Here is a 21941-nt window from a genome sequence, read left to right on the forward strand (position 1 = left end):
GGGAATTTTTACTAGGATTAAATGTCAGGAATTGTGAAAAACTGAGTTTAAATGTATTTGGCGAAGATGTATGTAAACTTCTGACTTCAACTGTATACTTTAGTATAGTCAATAAAGAAAAGGTGTTATTCTTATTCTATAATTGTCACGACTTCCACCGAAGGTGGCTCCTCTCCCTGTTCGGGCGGTCGTCGTCACCGGTCTACTAGCTGCCACCGATTCCTTTTTATTTTCTGTTGGTTTTGTCTTGATTGTTTTCACCTGTATCTTATTTGTTGTTAATTAGGGGCTATTTAAACTCCCAGGTCCCGCCTGCTGTTGTGCGGGCTTATCCTTTCTGTCAGTGGTGTATTATTATTTTTGCTTTTACGTGTTGGCTGTCCGTTATTTTCCCTGGTTGAGGGACTATTCTGTTTATTGGTCATTTTGCCTGGTTGTTGGCTGGGCCCAGCTGAAATAAACGTATTCATTGAAAGCACTGCTCTCTGCGCCTGACTCCACACCCACCACTCCTAGCGATCCGTGACAATAATGAAATACTGATTTATGTGAAAAATCATTCAAACGTCAAAGAGAAAGTTCATTGTTTATGTATTGCTCCCTGTTGTTAATGTTTTTTAGGTCAGTGTGTTATGACTGACAATGTATGCTTCCTGAGTGAGAATTGTTGAAAGTGTTGAGGTCGAACAAGCTTATTTTGGGACATGAATGAAGTGGTTTGACTGAGTTTTGGAGGTGAGATTGACTGTTTGGCCAAAATGCATGTTGGTAATGCAGACCGTGTGAAGGGTTAAGTGACTTCAGTTTTGACCGATGCTTGTTAGCAATTGAAAAAAACGGTAATGTGCCATGTGGCTCTGTTGTTGTTCTGCTATTGTACACACCTCCGAGCGAGGCAGCAGTCTGCTGGTTTTCAGTTATTAGCTAGCTTTCCATCCAATTAGCAAAAGATTTTCATGTGAATATTCAAAAATATGCGTGAAGAAAATATGCAAATTTTCACACCAGTGGTGTGTTCCCACCAAATGTACATGATGCAGATAAAAATCAGAGCGTGATGACGTAGTGCACACAAAATGTACTTTTTGGGCTTAAGTTTTCACGTACCGAATAAAAATCTGAAGTTCAATGTGTTTCCCATTGCATTTTTAACCATTTTGTCACAAAAACTGTTAAATAGCAAATGTGTCTACTCTTGTCTGGGCACATGCACTCTAGCCAACAGCTAGCAGATACAGTGTGTGTAGGCTAGTCTACAGTCAAACGGCAGTCAAGCATCAATCATCATCATGTCACTAGAATAAGACCCTCAATATTTATTAGAAAGGAGCATCAAGCTCATCACCGTGTACTTTCACCTCCTTGTGAAGTTTATCATTTTCACATGTAACCTAATAAACTGCATGGTTTCCCGAGTCGTAGTGGGAGGACCACATACCATATCATCGCGTGACTCCAAGTTTACTTCAATATGATGGTTATTAGATCAATATTTGCACATTTCTTGCATAATTAACTTTACCGACACAAAAACGATCACACCATGTTGAACAAACAAACGATCTGTCGACATTTATATAATTGTACCGAAACGTCCTGTTTCCATCATAGTTGTCGTTTCTGGAGCTAGGATATATTTCACTATACAGCCATATAGTAATACAGCAACACACACACATACAGGCTGAACACCTTCTTCACTCGCTTTGAGGATAATACAGGGCTCTCCTTCTCCGTGGCCAATGTGAGTAAGACATTTAAGCATTTCAACCCTCGCAAGGCTGCCGGCCCAGATGGCATCCCTAGCCGCGTCTTCAGAGCATGCGCAGTCCAGCTGGCTGGTGTGTTCACAGATATATTCAATCTCTCCCTATCCTAGTCTGTTGTCCCCACATGCTTCAAGATGGCCACCATTGTCCCTGTACCTAAGAAAGCAACGGTAATTGAACTAAATGACTATCACTCCGTAGCACTCACCTCTCTCATCATGAAGTGCTTTGAGAGACTAGTCAAGGATCATATCACCTCCACCTTACCTGACTCCCTAGACCCACTTCAATTTGCTTACCGCCCCAATAGATCCACAAACGATCCAATCGCCACCACACTGCACACTGCCCTGTCCCATCTGGACAAGAGGCATACCTATGTAAGAATGCTGTTCATTGACTATAGCTCAGCATTCAACACCATAGTACCTTCCAAACTCGTCATTAAGCTTGAGGCCCTGGGACTCGACCCCACCCTGTGCAACTGGGTCGTGGACTTCCTGACGGGTCGCCCCCAGATTTGTGAAGGTAGGAAACAACACCTATTCGCTGATCCTCAACACTGGGGCCCCACAAGGGTGCATGCTAAGCCCCCTCCTGTACTGCCTGTTCCTCCTGTACTCCCTGTTCAACCATGACTGCGTGGCCAAGCACGCCTCCAACTCAATCATCAAGTTTGCAGATGACACAACAGTAGTAGGCTTGATTACCAACAACGATGAGACAGCCTACAGGGAGGAAGTGAGAGCTCTGGGAGTGTGGTGCCAGTGTAGTGTCACTCAATGTCAACAAAACTATGGAGATGATCGTGGACTTCAGGAAACAGCAGAGGGAGCATCCCTCCATCCACATCGATGGGACCGCAGTGGAGAAGGTGGAAAGCTTCAAGTTCCTTGGCGTACATGTCACTGACAAACTGAAATGGTCCATTCACACAGACAGTGTGGTGAAGAAGGCGCAACAGCGCCTCTTCAACCTCAGGAGGCTGAAGAAATTTGGCTTAACATCTAAAACCCTCACAAACGTTTACAGATGCACAATTGAGAGCATCCTGTCACCGCCTGTCACCTGTCACCGCCTGGTATGGCAACTGCACCGCCCACAACTGCAAAGCTCTCCAGAGGGTGGTGCGGTCTGCCCAACTCATTACCGGGGGCAAACTTTCCACCCTCCTGGACACTTACACCACCCAATGCCATAGGAAGGCCAAAAAGATCATCAAGGACATCAACCACCCGAACCACTGCCTGTTCACCCCATTATCATCCAGAAGGCGAGGTCAGCACAGGTGCGTCAAAGCTGGGACCGAGAGACTGAAAAACAGCTTCTATCTCAAGACCATCAAACTGCTAAATAGCCATCACTAGCACATCAGAGGCGACTACCTATAGATATAGATTAGGAATCACTGGCCACTTTAAGGAAATGGATCACTATCCACTTGAATAATGTTGCGTATCTAGCATTACTCATCTCATATGTATAAACCGCACTCCACACTATTCTACGGTATCTTAGTCACTTCTAAATTGTGTTTACATATTGCATCACCCATTTCATATGTATATACTGTATTTTATTCTAGACTACACCACTGACTGTTAAACAGCCATCACTAGCACATCATAGATTAGGAATCACTGGCCACTTTAAGGAAATGAAATATTAGTCACTTTAATAATATCTCTGTATCTTGCATTACTCATCTCATATGTGTAAACTGTACTCTTTACTATTCTATGGTATCTTAATCACTTTAATTGTGTGTAAATATTGCATCACCCATCTCATATGTATATACTGTATTCCGTACTATGCCACTGTATCTTAGTCCAATGCTGCTGTGACGTATATGTATATATATTCTTAAATCATTCCTTACTTAGATGTACGTGTATTTTGGGTATATGTTGTGAAACTGTTAGATATTGTTAAATATTAAATATTACTGCACTGTCGGAGCTAGAAGCACAAGCATTTTGCTACACCCGCAGTAACATCTGCTAAACACGTGTATGTGACCAATAACATTTGATTTGATTTGATTTGACACCAGTGGAGGCTGCTGAGGGGAGCATGGCTCGTAATAAAGGCTGAAACGGAGCAAATGGAATGGCATCAAACACATGGAAACCATGTGTTTGACGTATTTGATACCATTCCACTTATTCCACTCCAGTCATTATCATGAGCCCATCCTCCCTAATTAAGGTGCCACCAACCTCCTGTGACACACACACACACACCTCAAATGCTCAAGTGTAGCTGCACGTTGTACATTTACCCTGTTTAAAGGTCTCTTATTTCTCCTGTTTTTTTTCTTTCTTTTTTCTTATTAGTTCTACTATTTTAACATTGAATACAGCACTGTTGGATAGGGCTTGCAGGCTAAGCATTTCACTCTACTGGTGCATGTGACAATATAAAACTTGAAACACACACACACACACACACACACACACACACACACACACACACACACACACACACACACACACACACACACACACACACACACACACACACACACACACACACACACACACACACACACACACACAGACAGGTCCCTGGGGCTAAGACGAATATTCCAATACAGCTATACAGCATCAGCATTCCCGAGACTGCCGAAGCTTCTCTCCCCTCTGTGAACCTTGCCTCCAGGGAAGACCTCTCATTCTCACTGACAGGATTCACTTCCTGTGTGTGTGTGTGAACAAGCAGAGATTTCTATTGTCTGTGTGTGTGTGTGTGTGTGTGTGTGTGTGTGTGTGTGTGTGTGTGTGTGTGTGTGTGTGTGTGTGTGTGTGTGTGTGTGTGTGTGTGTGTGTGTGTGTGTGTGTGTGTGTGTGTGTGTGTGTGTGTGTGTGTGTGTGTGTGTGTGTGTAAGGTGGATGCAGATGTTTCCGGCCCGAGGTGCAGAGGAAGGAGGTGCAGAGGAGGTGCCCATCCTGTCTCTGTTTGGATCCGAACCGTTATCCCTTTTCCTCAGAATCCCCTTCATCCCCTTTCTCCCTTTCTTTCCCTCACACCCTGGAGAAGCAACCCAGAAAGTGGTAGGGGACCGCAAGGGGTTCCCACAAGCCTAAAAAACATTTGTTGTTTTGCATGTTCAACACCCTCTTGTCTCCAAGTCTGTTATTTATCACTGAGATCATGACTCACAAGCAGAAGCCTTTCTTAAAAGTGACTGAAATTTCCCAACATCCCAGTTGAATTAAAAATAAACAAAAAGAAACAGAGGATTTAGTTGTGTATTTCCAGTCTGTGTAGTCCTAATCCAATAGGAGACTGTGTGGGTCAAGGTCAATCAGCAGAAGAAGCAGCCGGACTCCTCGGTTTGTAATGAATTCAAAGAGGAGGACATTTCAACAAGTTTGTTTTTGCTGGCATCGAGTTCTGCTTGGCAATAGTGCTTAGTTGCAGTTCTGATGAATGTTTGAAGATTCCCACACATTTGCATTCCTGAATATCATAAGACAAATCTGCTAACATTCAACTGACACATTGGGAACACTTTCCCAGTATGAACAAGGACTAGGGACTGGGGAGAGACGGAGGGACAGACGAGGGAAAAGAAAGGATGGATAGATTGTGGATTTAACTAGCAAGAGACAGACTACGAGCAAAGAAATACTGAAAATAAATAAGTAGGAGGAAGAACATGTAAAGACAGGTCAGGGAGAAGGAGAGAAAAAAGGAGGAAGGAGGAGAGAGAATGAGAGGGAGAGAGAGAGGGAAACGAGAGAGACAGATAGAATAAGAGGGAGAGAGAGAGAGGGAAAAGAGTGGACAGAGAGAGAAAAAGAGAGCGAGAGAGAGAAAGCGAGACAGAGAGACAGAGAGAGAGAGCGAGGGAGAGAGAAAGAAAGAGAGAGAAAGAAAGACAGAGACAGAGAGAAAGAAAAGGGGAATGAGGGAAAGTATGAGGGAGAGAAACAGAGAAGACAGTCATTAAATAGATTAAATAGAGAAAAAGAGAGAGGATTGACAACAGGAACACACTCACCAAGTATGAGAAGACCTCTTTGGACACCCCCATTGCATTCTGGTTCACGGTAACTCTGACGACATAATTTGTGGGATCAAAGGTCTGCCCAGTAACACACACCAGCCTGTAGATGGAACACAACATTGTGATGACAGTGAACACGCTCAATAGGAACCATCATTAATAATCATCACAAACTCCACTGGAACATCACAGCCTGTTGGCAACTGCCTTTAAGGATGTTTCTGTGTCAACTGTGTGGATCATGTTTTTTTTTCTTTGTCAAGAGTTTCAGGGGCATCATGAAGCACAAAAATCTGATACGACAGAAAGTGCAGATGGCTGGGGGGTGGTCCGTAAGTTCGAGAATTTTGGCATTTTTCCAACACTTGAAACACATTTTTCCTGCAATCTAGACACATAATCATTATGCTTAATTCTATGTAAAAAATATGTAATTTCTTTCTGCATATCTAAGCATACCTTTTGGGCTGTCTGTATCCTCCTGTGGTCATAAAAAAATGCTTCTTTGCATCTCTAACATCTGGGTAAAAGACTGAAAGGAATATGTCTTATTCAGTACATTTAGTAATTACTTACTAATTTCGAAGCAGGACAAATCTGAGGGGGCACATGCCCCTGTGCCCCCTCTGATGTGTTTCACAACTTTTAAAACAAAGCTAAACAGACAATAAAATAGAAATCCTTAGAGGTTTTGTAATAATGTCTATGTGCAGTACTGTACAGTGTTGACTAAACCCAGTGGAGTAATAATGTCTATGCTCAGTACTGTACAGTGTTGACTAAACCCAGTGGAGTATTAATGTCTATGCTCAGTACTGTACAGTGTTGACTAAACCCAGTGGAGTAATAATGTCTATGCTCAGTACTGTACAGTGTTGACTAAACCCAGAGGAGTAATAATGTCTATGCTCAGTACTGTACAGTGTTGACTAAACCCAGTGGAGTAATAATGTCTATGCTCAGTACTGTACAGTGTTGACTAAACCCAGTGGAGTAATAATGTCTATGCTCAGTACTGTACAGTGTTGACTAAACTCAGTGGAGTAATACTGTCTATGCTCAGTACTGTACAGTGTTGACTAAACCCAGTGGAGTAATAATATCTATGCTCAGTACTGTACAGTGTTGACTAAACCCAGTGGAGTAATACTGTCTATGCTCAGTACTGTACAGTGTTGACTAAACCCAGTGGAGTAATAATGTCTATGCTCAGTACTGTACAGTGTTGACTAAACCCAGTGGAGTAAAAATGTCTATGCTCAGTACTGTACAGTGTTGACTAAACCCAGTGGAGTAATAATGTCTATGCTCAGTACTGTACAGTGTTGACTAAACCCAGTGGAGTAATAATGTCTATGCTCAGTACTGTACAGTGTTGACTAAACCCAGTGGAGTAATAATGTCTATGCTCAGTACTGTACAGTGTTGACTAAACCCAGTGGAGTAATAATGTCTATGCTCAGTACTGTACAGTGTTGACTAAACCCAGTGGAGTAATAATGTCTATGCTCAGTACTGTACAGTGTTGACTAAACCCAGTGGAGTAATAATGTCTATGCTCAGTACTGTACAGTGTTGACTAAACCCAGTGGAGTAATAATGTCTATGCTCAGTACTGTACAGTGTTGACTAAACCCAGTGGAGTAATAATGTCTATGCTCAGTACTGTACAGTGTTGACTAAACTCAGTGGAGTAATACTGTCTATGCTCAGTACTGTACAGTGTTGACTAAACCCAGTGGAGTAATAATATCTATGCTCAGTACTGTACAGTGTTGACTAAACCCAGTGGAGTAATAATGTCTATGCTCAGTACTGTACAGTGTTGACTAAACCCAGTGGAGTAATAATGTCTATGCTCAGTACTGTACAGTGTTGACTAAACCCAGTGGAGTAAAAATGTCTATGCTCAGTACTGTACAGTGTTGACTAAACCCAGTGGAGTAATAATGTCTATGCTCAGTACTGTACAGTGTTGACTAAACCCAGTGGAGTAATAATGTCTATGCTCAGTACTGTACAGTGTTGACTAAACCCAGTGGAGTAATAATGTCTATGCTCAGTACTGTACAGTGTTGGCTAAGCCCAGTGGAGTAATAATGTCTATGCTCAGTACTGTACAATGTTGACTAAACCCAGTGGAGTAATAATGTCTATGCTCAGTACTGTACAGTGTTGACTAAACCCAGTGGAGTAATAATGTTTATGCTCAGTACTGTACAGTGTTGGCTAAACCCAGTGGAGTAATAATGTCTATGCTCAGTACTGTACAATGTTGACTAAACCCAGTGGAGTAATAATGTCTATGCTCAGTACTGTACAGTGTTGACTAAACCCAGTGGAGTAATACTGTCTATGCTCAGTACTGTACAGTGTTGACTAAACCCAGTGGAGTAAAAATGTCTATGCTCAGTACTGTACAGTGTTGACTAAACCCAGTGGAGTAATAATGTCTATGCTCAGTACTGTACAGTGTTGACTAAACCCAGTGGAGTAATAATGTCTATGCTCAGTACTGTACAGTGTTGGCTAAACCCAGTAGAGTAATACTGTCTATGCTCAGTACTGTACAGTGTTGACTAAACCCAGTGGAGTAATAATGTCTATGCTCAGTACTGTACAGTGTTGACTAAACCCAGTGGAGTAATACTGTCTATGCTCAGTACTGTACAGTGTTGGCTAAACCCAGTGGAGTAATAATGTCTATGCTCAGTACTGTACAGTGTTGGCTAAGCCCAGTGGAGTAATAATGTCTATGCTCAGTACTGTACAGTGTTGACTAAACCCAGTGGAGTAATAATGTCTATGCTCAGTACTGTACAGTGTTGACTAAACCCAGTGGAGTAATACTGTCTATGCTCAGTACTGTACAGTGTTGACTAAACCCAGTGGAGTAATAATGTCTATGCTCAGTACTGTACAGTGTTGGCTAAACCCAGTGGAGTAATAATGTCTATGCTCAGTACTGTACAGTGTTGGCTAAACCCAGTGGAGTAATAATGTCTATGCTCAGTACTGTACAGTGTTGACTAAACCCAGTGGAGTAATAATGTCTATGCTCAGTACTGTACAGTGTTGGCTAAACCCAGTGGAGTAATAATGTCTATGCTCAGTACTGTACAGTGTTGACTAAACCCAGTGGAGTAATAATGTCTATGCTCAGTACTGTACAGTGTTGACTAAACCCAGTGGAGTAATAATGTCTATGCTCAGTACTGTACAGTGTTGACTAAACCCAGTGGAGTAATAATGTCTATGCTCAGTACTGTACAGTGTTGGCTAAACCCAGTGGAGTAATAATGTCTATGCTCAGTACTGTACAGTGTTGGCTAAACCCAGTGGAGTAATAATGTCTATGCTCAGTACTGTACAGTGTTGACTAAACCCAGTGGAGTAATAATGTCTATGCTCAGTACTGTACAGTGTTGGCTAAACCCAGTGGAGTAATAATGTCTATGCTCAGTACTGTACAGTGTTGACTAAACCCAGTGGAGTAATAATGTCTATGCTCAGTACTGTACAGTGTTGACTAAACCCAGTGGAGTAATAATGTCTATGCTCAGTACTGTACAGTGTTGACTAAACCCAGTGGAGTAATAATGTCTATGCTCAGTACTGTACAGTGTTGGCTAAACCCAGTGGAGTAATAATGTCTATGCTCAGTACTGTACAGTGTTGGCTAAACCCAGTGGAGTAATAATGTCTATGCTCAGTACTGTACAGTGTTGGCTAAACCCAGTGGAGTAATAATGTCTATGCTCAGTACTGTACAGTGTTGACTAAACCCAGTGGAGTAATAATGTCTATGCTCAGTACTGTACAGTGTTGGCTAAACCCAGTGGAGTAATAATGTCTATGCTCAGTACTGTACAGTGTTGACTAAACCCAGTGGAGTAATAATGTCTATGCTCAGTACTGTACAGTGTTGACTAAACCCAGTGGAGTAATAATGTCTATGCTCAGTACTGTACAGTGTTGGCTAAACCCAGTGGAGTAATAATGTCTATGCTCAGTACTGTACAGTGTTGACTAAACCCAGTGGAGTAATAATGTCTATGCTCAGTACTGTACAGTGTTGACTAAACCCAGTGGAGTAATAATGTCTACACTGTACAGTGACTTCAAAGCCTGCTGTTCCAGATGCAGTTAACCACAGAGGGGATCAACGAGCTGACTGGATGTTTGTTTTATCACCTCATAGCTGTAATTAAGCCTCATGTCATCATACAGTATTGGGACCAGAGGGAAGCAGTAGGATTAATCACACAGTGATGGCGCAACAGAGAACATTTAGGAAGGCCTGTATGTGCTGTGTCTCTATGTGCTTTGGCCCTGCCAGTCAGAGGAGTTGGCTAAAGCAGACAGTACAGATCTGGGACCAGGCTATGATCTAATGACTCCCCACAGAAATAAACAAAGGGGGAATCATGACACCCCATACCTCAATCCCACATGGCTCAAAGCCCATATCTCTACTATCCTCTAGTTGGGCACGTGTGGGCAGTTTATTTAGTCAGGTGGCAGGTCCTATAGTGCTCCTGGTTACCTGGCAACCCAAACAGGGGTCTAGTCGCTGACTAACAGGAGGCTAAATCCTCTGATGAGGGTCTAAACCTTTTATAAATGTGAGGCAGGTACCACAGAGAAGGGGCAGAACCAGAAATGGGGCCAGGCACAAGGCTGGGTATGGCACGGTATGGCTGTGTATGGCTGGGTATGGCTGGGTTGGGCTGAAGGACTGGTTCTGATGAGGATCCCTGAGCTCATACAGATGGATCAAGTAGATAAATATGAAATCTAGCTAATGAAGTCCATCCAAGTCTGTATTATTACAGTAGATACTGTAGCTGTGTCAAAGGTGACTGGTGTTGTTGATGCAGTCTAATCACGTGCAGAGCCCACCCTGTCTCTGTAAAACCAGCCACCAAGCCAGGCAGTAAGGCAGTAAGACAGCCAGCCAGTAAGGCAGCCAGGCTGTAAGGCACAGCACTGACTGACCCTCGTACTACATTCCTTCACCGCCAAGAAAGGAAATATTTTAGCTTTCAGTGGGGGATGTTTTGACTCCATGGGCAATGTCTCTGGATATTTACCCAGAGAGGAGGACCAGGATAATCAGCAACTGAGCCTGAGGAAGGCGGTGTGTGTGTGCGTGTGTGCGTGCGTGCGAGCGAGCGAGCGAGAGAGAGAGAGGAGCCAACCAGGACGCAAAAGAGACATGAAAGAGTGATGAAGGATTGGGTAGGAAGTAGGCAGCTTGAACTGCTGGAACTTCTACTCTTAAACCAAGAGACGTGTCCAGAGTGGGTCATGTAAATGTACTACACTTAATGAGGTGCCCCTACCTAACCCATATTATTAATGAACACGTTCTGACTTTAACTCTCTCTCTCCAGAGCAGCACAAGTCCCTCTGGCTCACAGCTCTGACCCCTTGACCTCTCAGCACACGAACGGACACCTGTCTCAACAGCCATGGCCGCAGCGAGGTCACCAATGTCGGTGTGTGTCTATTCAGTGTGTGAATCTGCTGTCAGACACACTGACATGTTTTGATTTGTCAGCACCGCTCCCTCCAAGGAGGAAACATTTAGCAGTCATAACAACCAGCTCAGCGAATCAATGAAGGACGAGCAAGTAGGGTGAGGTCATACTGGGTGTGAAATCTGATTAGCTGGGTTTGGAGCGATCTGGAGTGTGTGTGTGTTTGGGAGAGTGTGTGAGACGTGTGTAGTAATAATAATAATAATAATTCATAACACAGAACACAGACAACAATCAAAGCTGTATACAGTGTCGTCAGATCCGGGTGACAGTATAACTGAATTAACAGAGGTTATTTTCTGAACAGCTCTGTCTTTAGCTGTTCCTTAAACGAGCCCAGAGACTCTGCAGCCCTGACAGTGACTGGAAGTGCGTTCCACAGACGAGGAGACACACAACTGAAAGCCCTGCCACCCATAGTTTTTAGTCTGCTGTGGGGCTGCTTAAAAGGAGATGGACCTGGAGGAGTGAAGCGTGCGTGTGGGGCAGGAGGGTAGCATGAGGTCAGACAGGTACTTGGGTCCAGAGTTGTGAATAGCTTGGTAGGTGTGATCCAGGATTTTAAAGTCAATGCGTGAGCTCATGGGGAGCCAGTGGAGGCTGAACAGCGCTGGCGTGATGTGCTCACGGGGGAGTTGTGGGTGAGGACACATGCAGCACAGTTCTGGACATATTGTAGCATGTTTAGACGCCTAGCAGATGTGCCAACAAAAAGGGCATTACAATAGTCCAGACGGGATGAGATAAAGGTGTGGATGAGTCACTCAGCTGCAGGCTGTGACAGCATAAGTCTTAACCTGGCAATGTTCTGTAGATGGAAAAATTGGTCACACTTTTGATGTGGGCCTCAAACAAGAGCTTGAGTAGTGACAGCCAGGTAAGACCTGCGGGTTACCCCAACACTGGTCTGTATTCTAATACAGCCTGATTGGCTCCAGTGGAGAGGGACCAGATAAACATTTCCATCCATGGAACATTATGGAAATTGGTATGGAAGTTTTTATGTGGTTCTAGAGTTACGGTGTTTCCATGGAATACTATGTGCAGGGTTTAACCCAGGGTTCTGCTGTTTCCTTGGTGATAATGTTGTGGTCTTGAATTATCTCCTTTATGTGAATGGAACGGTTTAAAGCGAATAGTAGTGTTCTATAAAGGCGTTCTATATTTAAGCAATAAGGCACGAGGGGGTGTGGTATATGGCCAATATACCACGGCCTTGGGCTGTTCTTAGGCACAACGCATTGCAGAGCTCCTAGACACAGCCCTTAGCCGTGGTATTGGCCATATACCACACCCCCTCGTGCCTTGTTGCTATTATAAACTGGTTACCAATGTAATTAGAGCAGTAAAAATAAATGTTTTGTCATACCCATGGTATACGGTATGATATACCACGGCTGTCAGCTAATCAGCATTCAGTGCTTGAACCACCCAGTTTATAATATGATTCAAAACAATTAACAACAGTTTTTGTTTGTGAACTTCTGACACCTGTGCACAAAGTCACTGAATGACTGAATAAATGAATGCATGTATCAACCAATTAATGAATGAATCAATCAATCATAAGAAATGTACTTACTGTACAGAGACAGTGTATTGGTAAGGCAGGATTTTACATGGAACCATCCCGATGGAGACCTTCACCACATCAGCCCTGCGGCCCATGTTCCTGCCTTGCACCGTGAGCAGGGTGCCCCCCTCCAACGGTCCACTCAGGGGGGAGATCTGTGGGGAAAGAGAGAGAAGGAAAGAGGGATAAGTGCCTGCATATATTCCTCTTGAGCTCAAGATTCAGATATAATTGAGAGAGACACATTCCCTCCACTCAGTTTGGGGTCAGGTTTTATATAGAGGGCTCTTCAGTCAGTACCTCTCTGAGCTACAGGCCTGTATCTGTATGTGTACTCTGAAACCTGAGTAGTTCTTCCAGGACTCAAGTGAGACTGAGAGCGAGAGAGCTACAGTATATAGAGAGTCAGAGAGGAGTGGTACATCGTCAAGGCGAAGGTAGCCTAGTGGTTAAGAGCGTTGGGCGAGTAATCGAAAGGTTCGAATCCCTGAGCAGACTCTGTAATACATCTGTCGATGTCCCCTTGAACAAGGCATTTAACCATAACTGCTCCTGTAAATTGTTCTGTATAAGAGTATCTGCTAAATTACTAAAATGTAAAGTGAGAGAGCAATAAGCAGGAAAGACGGAGAGGTAGATGGAAGGGAGTGGGAGTGTTACAGATATTGAGCTGTTAGAGTGAATAGGGTGAAGAGAGAGATCAACAGGGGAGAATATAAAGATGTGGAAGAGAGAGATCAACAGGGGAGAATATAAAGATGTGGAAGAGAGAGATCAACAGGGGAGAATATAAAGATGTGGAAGAGAGAGATCAACAGGGGAGAATATGAAGACGGGGAAGAAAGAGATCAACAGGGGAGAATATGAAGATGTGGAAGAGAGAGATCAACAGGGAAGAATATGAAGACGGGGAAGAGAGAGATCAACAGGGGAGAATATAAAGATGTGGAAGAGAGAGATCAACAGGGGAGAATATGAAGACGGGGAAGAGAGAGATCAACAGGGGAGAATATAAAGATGTGGAAGAGAGAGATCAACAGGGGAGAATATGAAGATGTGGAAGAGAGAGATCAACAGGGGAGAATATGAAGATGTGGAAGAGAGAGATCAACAGGGGAGAATATGAAGATGGGGAAGAGAGAGATCAACAGGGGAGAATATGAAGATGGGGAAGAGAGAGATCAACAGGGGAGAAGTTGAAGATGGGGAAGAGAGAGATCAACAGGGGAGAAGTTGAAGATGGGGAAGAGAGAGATCAACAGGGGAGAATATGAAGACGGGGAAGAGAGAGATTAACAGGGGAGAATATGAAGACGGGGAAGAGAGAGATTAACAGGGGAGAATATGAAGACGGGAAGAGAGAGATCAACAGGGGAGAATAGGAAGACGGGGAAGAGAGAGATTAACAGGGGAGAACATGAAGACGGGGAAGAGAGAGATTAACAGGGGAGAATATGAAGACGGGGAAGAGAGAGATTAACAGGGGAGAATATGAAGATGGGGAAGAGAGAGATTAACAGGGGAGAATATGAAGACGGGGAAGAGAGAGATTAACAGGGGAGAATATGAAGACGGGGAAGAGAGAGATTAACAGGGGAGAACATGAAGACGGGGAAGAGAGAGATTAACAGGGGAGAATATGAAGATGGGGAAGAGAGAGATTAACAGGGGAGAACATGAAGACGGGGAAGAGAGGGTAGTGAGGGTGAGAGATAGAGCAAATCTACAGCGAGGGAGCCAGCCTATACTCCCATTCCTCCAGTAGCCTATTGTCCCTACAGTATTTGAAATTCCTTTGTCATATTATGATCAGAAGCATGCTCTCACACATCAATTCAACCTTGACCTTGCTTCTCCCAGCGTTCCTCTAAGGAGCCATGGAGAGAGAGTATTTATCCAATCACCACAGAAACACAACCACCGAGATAGCTATCTCTGACTCCCAGGCAAAAGCAATCTACCATCAACTCCCAGTGTAGCGTAGCTAGCTAGTTTAGAAAATCCTACCATGGAGACACCGGGAGGTTGCTCCTATGGGCTGATCTGAGGTCAGCTTTGTTTCCCCCCCACTCATGTTCAAGATTAGACTTGGGGGTGGAAAAACTGGTCATAGTGTCTAAGGGCAACCTCTAGAGGCTCCAGGGGTTCCTGTAATCTTGGCATCATGTCTCGCAGAGTGACCATTTCCCTGGCTGTCCCGAGGTCGCTGTTACCCCTCCGTGAGTTATTAGCCTGGCTCGAGCTAGCTGCAGATCTATCACACATAAAAACAGTGCTTCCACTTGATCTGGGTGAGAGGGGAGGGGGTGGGTCCACATTAAGAAAAGTATTCATAAGTATTAATGTGATTGACAGCTGAGATACACAAACATTGTGCTTCCAAGCTAAAGTGAGAAATGAGGACATAGTGTGTAAGTTACACTTATATTACCATGTAAAAGCAAACAGTTATAAATTCACCAAGAACCCAGATCCGCAGCCAACGTGAGTAAAACATTTAAAAGTGCAAGGCTGCCGGCCCAGATGGCATCCCTAGCCACGTCCTCAGAGCATGCGCAGACCAGCTGGCTGGTGTGTTTACGGACATATTCAATCAATCCCTATCCCAGTCTGCTGTTCCCACATGCTTCAAGAGGGCCACCATTGTTCCTGTTCCCAAGAAAGATAAGGTAACTGAGCTAAACGACTATCGCCCCGTGCACTAACTTCCGTAATCATGAAGTGCTTTGAGAGACAAGTCAAGGATCATATCACCTCCACCCTACCTGACACCCTAGACCCACTCCAATTTTCTTACCGCCCCAATAGGTCCACAGACGACGCAATCGCAATCACACTGCACACTGCCCTAACCCATCTGGACAAGAGGCATACCTATGTAAGAATGCTGTTCATCGACTACAGCTCAGCATTCAACACCATAGTACCTTCCAAACTCGTCATTAAGCATGAGATCTTGGGACTCGACCCCACCCTGTGCAACTGGGTCCTGGACTTTCTGACAGGCCGTCCCCAGGTGGTGAGGGTAGGAAACAACATCTCCACACCGCTGATCCTCAACACTGGGGCCCCACAAGGGTACGTTCTCAGCCCTCTCCTGTACTCCCTGTTCACCCATGACTGCGTGGCCATGCACGCCTCCAACTCAGTCATCAAGTTTGCAGACGGCTTGATTACCAACAACAACGAGACGGCCTACAGGGAGGAGGTGAGGGACCTCAGAGTGTGGTGTCAGGAAAATAACCTCACACTCAACGTCAACAAAACAAAGGAGATGATCGTGGACTTCAGGAAACAGCAGAGGGAGCAGCCCCCTATCCACATTGACGGGGCAGTAGTGGAGAAAGTGGAAAGCTTCAAGTTCCTCTGCGTACACATCACGGACAAACTGAAATGGTCCACCCACACAGACAACGTGGTGAAGAAGGCGCAACAGCGCCTCTTCAACTTCAGGAGGCTGAAGAAATTTGTCTTGTCACCAAAAACACTAACAAACTTTTACAGATGCACAATCGAGAGCATCCTGTCGGGCTGTATCACCGCCTGGTAGGGCAACTGCTCCGCCCACAACCGCAAGGCTCTCCAGAGGGTAGTGAGGTCTGCCCAACGCATCACCGGGGTCAAACTACCTGCTCTCCAGGACACCTACACCACCCAATGTCACAGGAAGGCCAAAAAGATCATCAAGGACAACAACCACCCGAGCCACTGCCTGTTCACCCTGCTATCATCCAGAAGGCGAGGTCAGTACAGGTGCATCAAAGCTGGGACCGAGAGACTGAAAAACAGCTTCTATCTCAAGGCCATCAGACTGTTAAACAGCTAATACTAACATTGAGTGGCTGCTGCCAACATACTGACTCAAACCTCTAGCCACTTTAATAATAAAAAAATGTATATAATAAATGTATCACTAGTCACTTTAAACAATGCCACTTTATATAATGTTTACATACCATACATTACTTATCTCATATGTATATACTGTACTCTATACCATCTACTGCATCTTGCCTATGCCGTTCGGCCATCGCTCATCCATATATTTATATGTACATATTCTTATTCATTCCTTTACACTTGTGTGTATAAGGTAGTTGTGAAATTGTTAGATTTCTTGTTAGATAATACTGCATGGTCGAAACTAGAAGCACAAGCATTTCGCTACACTCTGCTAACCATGTGTATGTGACCAATACAATTTGACTTGATTTGATTTGTATAAGACCAACAGGGTGATTGGTGTAAGTGTTTGGTTACACAAAGCGTTTGACCTTCAACTAGCTTATCCCAAAATGAGTCACATTTTTAAGCCTTTAGGTTAAATTGTGACACACACATACACACACATGCACACACCTCCAAGCTCTCCTTGGTAGGTACAGTAATTATCACCATGTATCTGGGACATCTCTCTCTCTCTCTGGTGTTAACGTGTCTGGTGTTATCATGTCTGGTGTTAGCGATAGCGTTAGCTGCCATGCTGCTCATTTGCACCCCTCACTCCTCTGTGAATGAGTCAATCTGAGGGGAGCAAAGTACAGTACAATAACATCAGGAGATTTCCTGATCTCAAAACGCCTTCAACAATAAAGGATCTCTAAAGACCTCTACAATGCTCCAGATAATCTTGACAGGAATTTATGAATTGGTTGGGCTCTTATGAAGATACACTGATCATTTGGATAAAGATCCTTCAAGGATCCAGCCTCCAGATTTCTATCATGGTCAGGTGTTCAGATCATACCGTAAACATCAACATTATTGGTTCAAACCCACTGTATGAGACCATACTGTATACTGTGTTGCAGTCCATCTTAACTACTCCTCACAGACAACTGCCTTTATTACCTGCAGTATTACAAACATAGAACACATTACTGTATTTTACTGGCTTGTCTATCCACATAACATATACTTCATATTACTGTTTATGCTCAAAGAATATGCTAGAATGACTGATTTCCCAACTGTAAGCTGACTAAATAAAAATGTGGGGCAAGAAAGGAAAACATTACAGCAGCAGCCCATAGAATCTTTAGACATAGTCACTGTGGTAGACAGAGTAACAGTAAACCATGGGTGATACTGTGGTAGAACAGATACTCCCCCATAAGACTGAGAACTCTGACTGTAACTCTAACTAACTCCTGGTGAGACTGTCTGGGAAAACATGGCTGCCAAAGCATTGCATCACACTCCCAGTCTCCCACAACCACAGCCCCAGTTTACTGCCTTACAACCGCCTCCCCTGAGGGAGCTGTTTCAGTGTGTTACATTGGGCTGCCCACGAATAGAGGATTTCAACACTTTTAACTTCAGTCATCTAAGCGGGATACACACAATATTTGAAAATTTGATAAAGATGTATGTGTGTATAATCGATTACTAGAGATTTGATAAAGTAATTCTAAGAATAAAATTAGATACAATTTAAACCACCCATTCGTAGACGTACGGAGGGTTTTGAGTTGGTATCTTTAATGGATAATTTGATAAAGATAAGGTTTTAAGCACTATTAAACTAGTCTAAAAAATCTGGGCAATGACGGACACTCTCACACAACAAACCATGAGTCATGACACTGACACAATGGCTGATACAGAGAGTCACGCAGGGACACTGAGTGGGCTGACAGAGTGAACAATGGTAACTTCTACTGGCCCTGGGATCCAGGGGGGACGGGGTGTTCTGCCAGTCAATGGGATGACAACCCAATTTGGGATGGGGGGGATTAGCGGGTGGAATAGTGGAGAACAATTGGAGGTTTACTTAGTAGCAATGCAAATATCATGGTACACCTACAGTGGGGAGAACAAGTATTTGATACACTGACAATTTTGCAGGTTTTCCTACTTACAAAGCATGTAGAGGTCTGTAATTTTTATCATAGGTACACTTCAACTGTGAGAGAAGGAATCTAAAACAAAAATCCAGAAAATCACATTGTATGATTTTTAAGTAATTAATTTGCATTTTATTGCATGACATAAGTATTTGATACATCAGAAAAGCAGAACTGAATATTTGGTACAGAAACCTTAGTTTGCAATTACAGAGATCATACGTTTCCTGTAGTTCTTGACCAGGTTTGCACACACTGCAGCAGGGATTTTGGCCCACTCCTCCATACAGACCTTCTCCAGATCCTTCAGGTTTCGGGGCTGTCGCTGGGCAATACGGACTTTCGGCTCCCTCCAAAGATTTTCTATTGGGTTCAGGTCTGGAGACTGGGTAGGCCACTCCAGGACCTTGAGATGCTTCTTACGGAGCCACTCCTTAGTTGCCCTGGCTGTGTGTTTCGGGTCGTTGTCATGCTGGAAGACCCAGCCACGACCCATCTTCAATGCTCTTACTGAGGGAAGGAGGTTGTTGGTCAAGATCTCGCGATACATGGCCCCATCCATCCTCCCCTCAATACGGTGCAGTCGTCCTGTCCCCTTTGCAGAAAAGCATCCCCAAAGAATGATGTTTCCACCTCCATGCTTCACAGTTGGGATGGTGTTCTTGGGGTTGTACTCATCCTTCTATTCCTCCAAACACGGCGAGTGGAGTTTAGAGCAAAAAGCTCTATTTTTGTCTCATCAGACCACATGACCTTCTCCCATTCCTCCTCTGGATCATCCAGATGGTCATTGGCAAACTTCAGACGGGCCTGGACATGCGTTGGCTTGAGCAGGGGGACCTTGCGTGCGCTGCAGGATTTTAATCCATGACGGCGTAGTGTGTTACTAATGGTTTTCTTTGAGACTGTGGTCCCAGCTCTCTTCAGGTCATTGACCAGGTCCTGCCGTGTAGTTCTGGGCTGATCCCTCACATTCCTCATGATCATTGATGCCCCACGAGGTGAGATCTTGCATGGAGCCCCAGACCGAGGGTGATTGACCGTCATCTTGAACTTCTTCCATTTTCTAATAATTGTGCCAACAGTTGTTGCCTTCTCACCAAGCTGCTTGGCTATTGTCCTGTAGCCCATCCCAGCCTTGTACAGGTCTACAATTTATCCCTGATGTCCTTACACAGCTCTCTGGTCTTGGCCATTGTGGAGAGGTTGGAGTCTGTTTGATTGAGTGTGTGGACAGGTGTCTTTTATACAGGTAACGAGTTCAAACAGGTGCAGTTAATACAGGTAATGAGTGGAGAACAGGAGGGCTTCTTAAAGAAAAACTAACAGGTCTGTGAGAGCCGGAATTCTTACTGGTTGGTAGGTGATCAAATACTTATGTCATGCAATAAAATGCAAATTAATTACTTAAAAATCATACAATGTGATTTTCTGGATTTTTGTTTTAGATTCCGTCTCTCACAGTTGAAGTGTACCTATGATAAAAATGACAGACCTCTACATGCTTTGTAAGTAGGAAAACCTGCAAAATCGGCAGTGTATCAAATACTTGTTCTCCCCACTGTATATGGACACTCAAACACTATGGTACTTTTTAATGGTAAGTTCACAAACATATATTATGATAAATAGAATTGAGACTTGAATCTCATTATGGTAAATGGTGAAATAAGTATAGCCAGTTCTAATTGTAATGGCTTAGCAGATAATAAGAAAAGACGATCAGTATTTACCTGGCTAAAAGAGAAGGAATATAATATCTATTGTTTACAGGAAACTCATTCAAAATTTTAGATGAAGTTGTGTGGGAAAAGTACTGGGGGGGGGGGGGGTGAAATATACCTCTCCCATGGGTAAAGAAACTCAAAAGGGGTGATGATATTAATTAACAGTAATTTTGATCTGAATGTGCAAATTGTCCAAACAGATCTGCAAGGTAGATGATTTTAAATATGTTATTGGACCATAAACAGATATGGCTCATTAATCTATACGGTCCAAATAATGTGTCACGGCTGTCTTCCTCTTCCTCGTCTGAGGAGGAAAAGTTTGAAGGATCGGAGGACCAATATGCAGCGTGGTATGTGTTCATCTTGTTTTTAATAGAAAGAGAACACTTTGCGAAACTAATACAAAAACAATAAACGACGACCGTGAAGCTAAATAACAAATAGTGCTGACACTAAACACTACACATAGACAATCACACACAACCCACAATGACAAAACAGGCTACCTAAATATGGTTCCCAATCAGAGACAACGACTAACACCTGCCTCTGATTGAGAACCATATCAGGCCAAACACAGAAACAGACAAACTAGACATACAACATAGAATGCCCACTCAGATCACACCCTGACCAAACAAAACATAAAACATACAAAGCAAATGTTTTGGTGTAACTCGGGCAGTTGTTGTTGCCATCCTGTACCTGTCCCGCAGGTGTGATGTTCGGATGTATTGATCCTGTGCATGTGTTGTTACACCTGATTTGTTTAACACTTTTTTGGTTACTACATGATTCCATATTTTTTTTTTGATGTCTTCACTATTATTCTACAATGTAGAAAACAAAAATAAAGAAAAACCCTTGAATGAGTAGGTGTGTCCAAACTTTTGACTGGTACTGTATATCACAAAAATATATGGGGGATTGGAAATGATGCAGGCAATTACATTGTTGGAAGCCGCAATCTATCTGCAATATTAAAGCGGATCTACCCCCTAAAAAACGTCAACTGGTCTGTATGTTGTGGCTCTAAACCCTTGCTGGCCTTTGAATGAAGGTGTACCCATGTGTGTAAGATGCTATAGATTAGTTGAGTGTTAGTGTGTATGTACAGTGGGGAGAACAAGTATTTGATACACTGCCGATTTTGCAGGTTTTCCTACTTACAAAGCATGTAGAGGTCTGTAATTTTTATCATAGGTACACTTCAACTGTGAGAGACGGAATCTAAAACAAAAATCCAGAAAATCACATTGTATGATTTTTAAATAATTAATTTGCATTTTATTGCATGACATAAGTATTTGATCACCTACCAACCAGTAAGAATTCCGGCTCTCACAGACCTGTTCGTTTTTCTTTAAGAAGCCCTCCTGTTCTCCACTCATTACCTGTATTAACTGCACCTGTTTGAACTCGTTACCTGTATAAAAGACACCTGTCCACACACTCAATCAAACAG

At 43.5% G+C, this 21941-nt stretch overlaps 1 protein-coding gene across 1 annotated transcript in view; it reads right to left on the minus strand.

Annotated features, from left to right (window-relative positions):
• The window catches only part of LOC139542833 (plexin-D1-like), a 138357-nt gene that overhangs the window by 79625 nt on the left and 36791 nt on the right, over nt 1–21941 (minus strand). Inside the window, exons 13-14 of the mRNA XM_071348710.1 lie at nt 12910–13055; nt 5779–5884 (exon numbers count right to left, since the gene is read on the minus strand). Of these exons, the coding sequence (XP_071204811.1) occupies nt 5779–5884; nt 12910–13055 (252 nt within the window). The remainder of the gene's footprint in view (nt 1–5778; nt 5885–12909; nt 13056–21941) is intronic.

This window comes from Salvelinus alpinus, chromosome 17, assembly GCF_045679555.1.
Source record: "Salvelinus alpinus chromosome 17, SLU_Salpinus.1, whole genome shotgun sequence".
In the NCBI taxonomy this organism is placed as follows: Eukaryota; Metazoa; Chordata; class Actinopteri; order Salmoniformes; family Salmonidae; genus Salvelinus; species Salvelinus alpinus.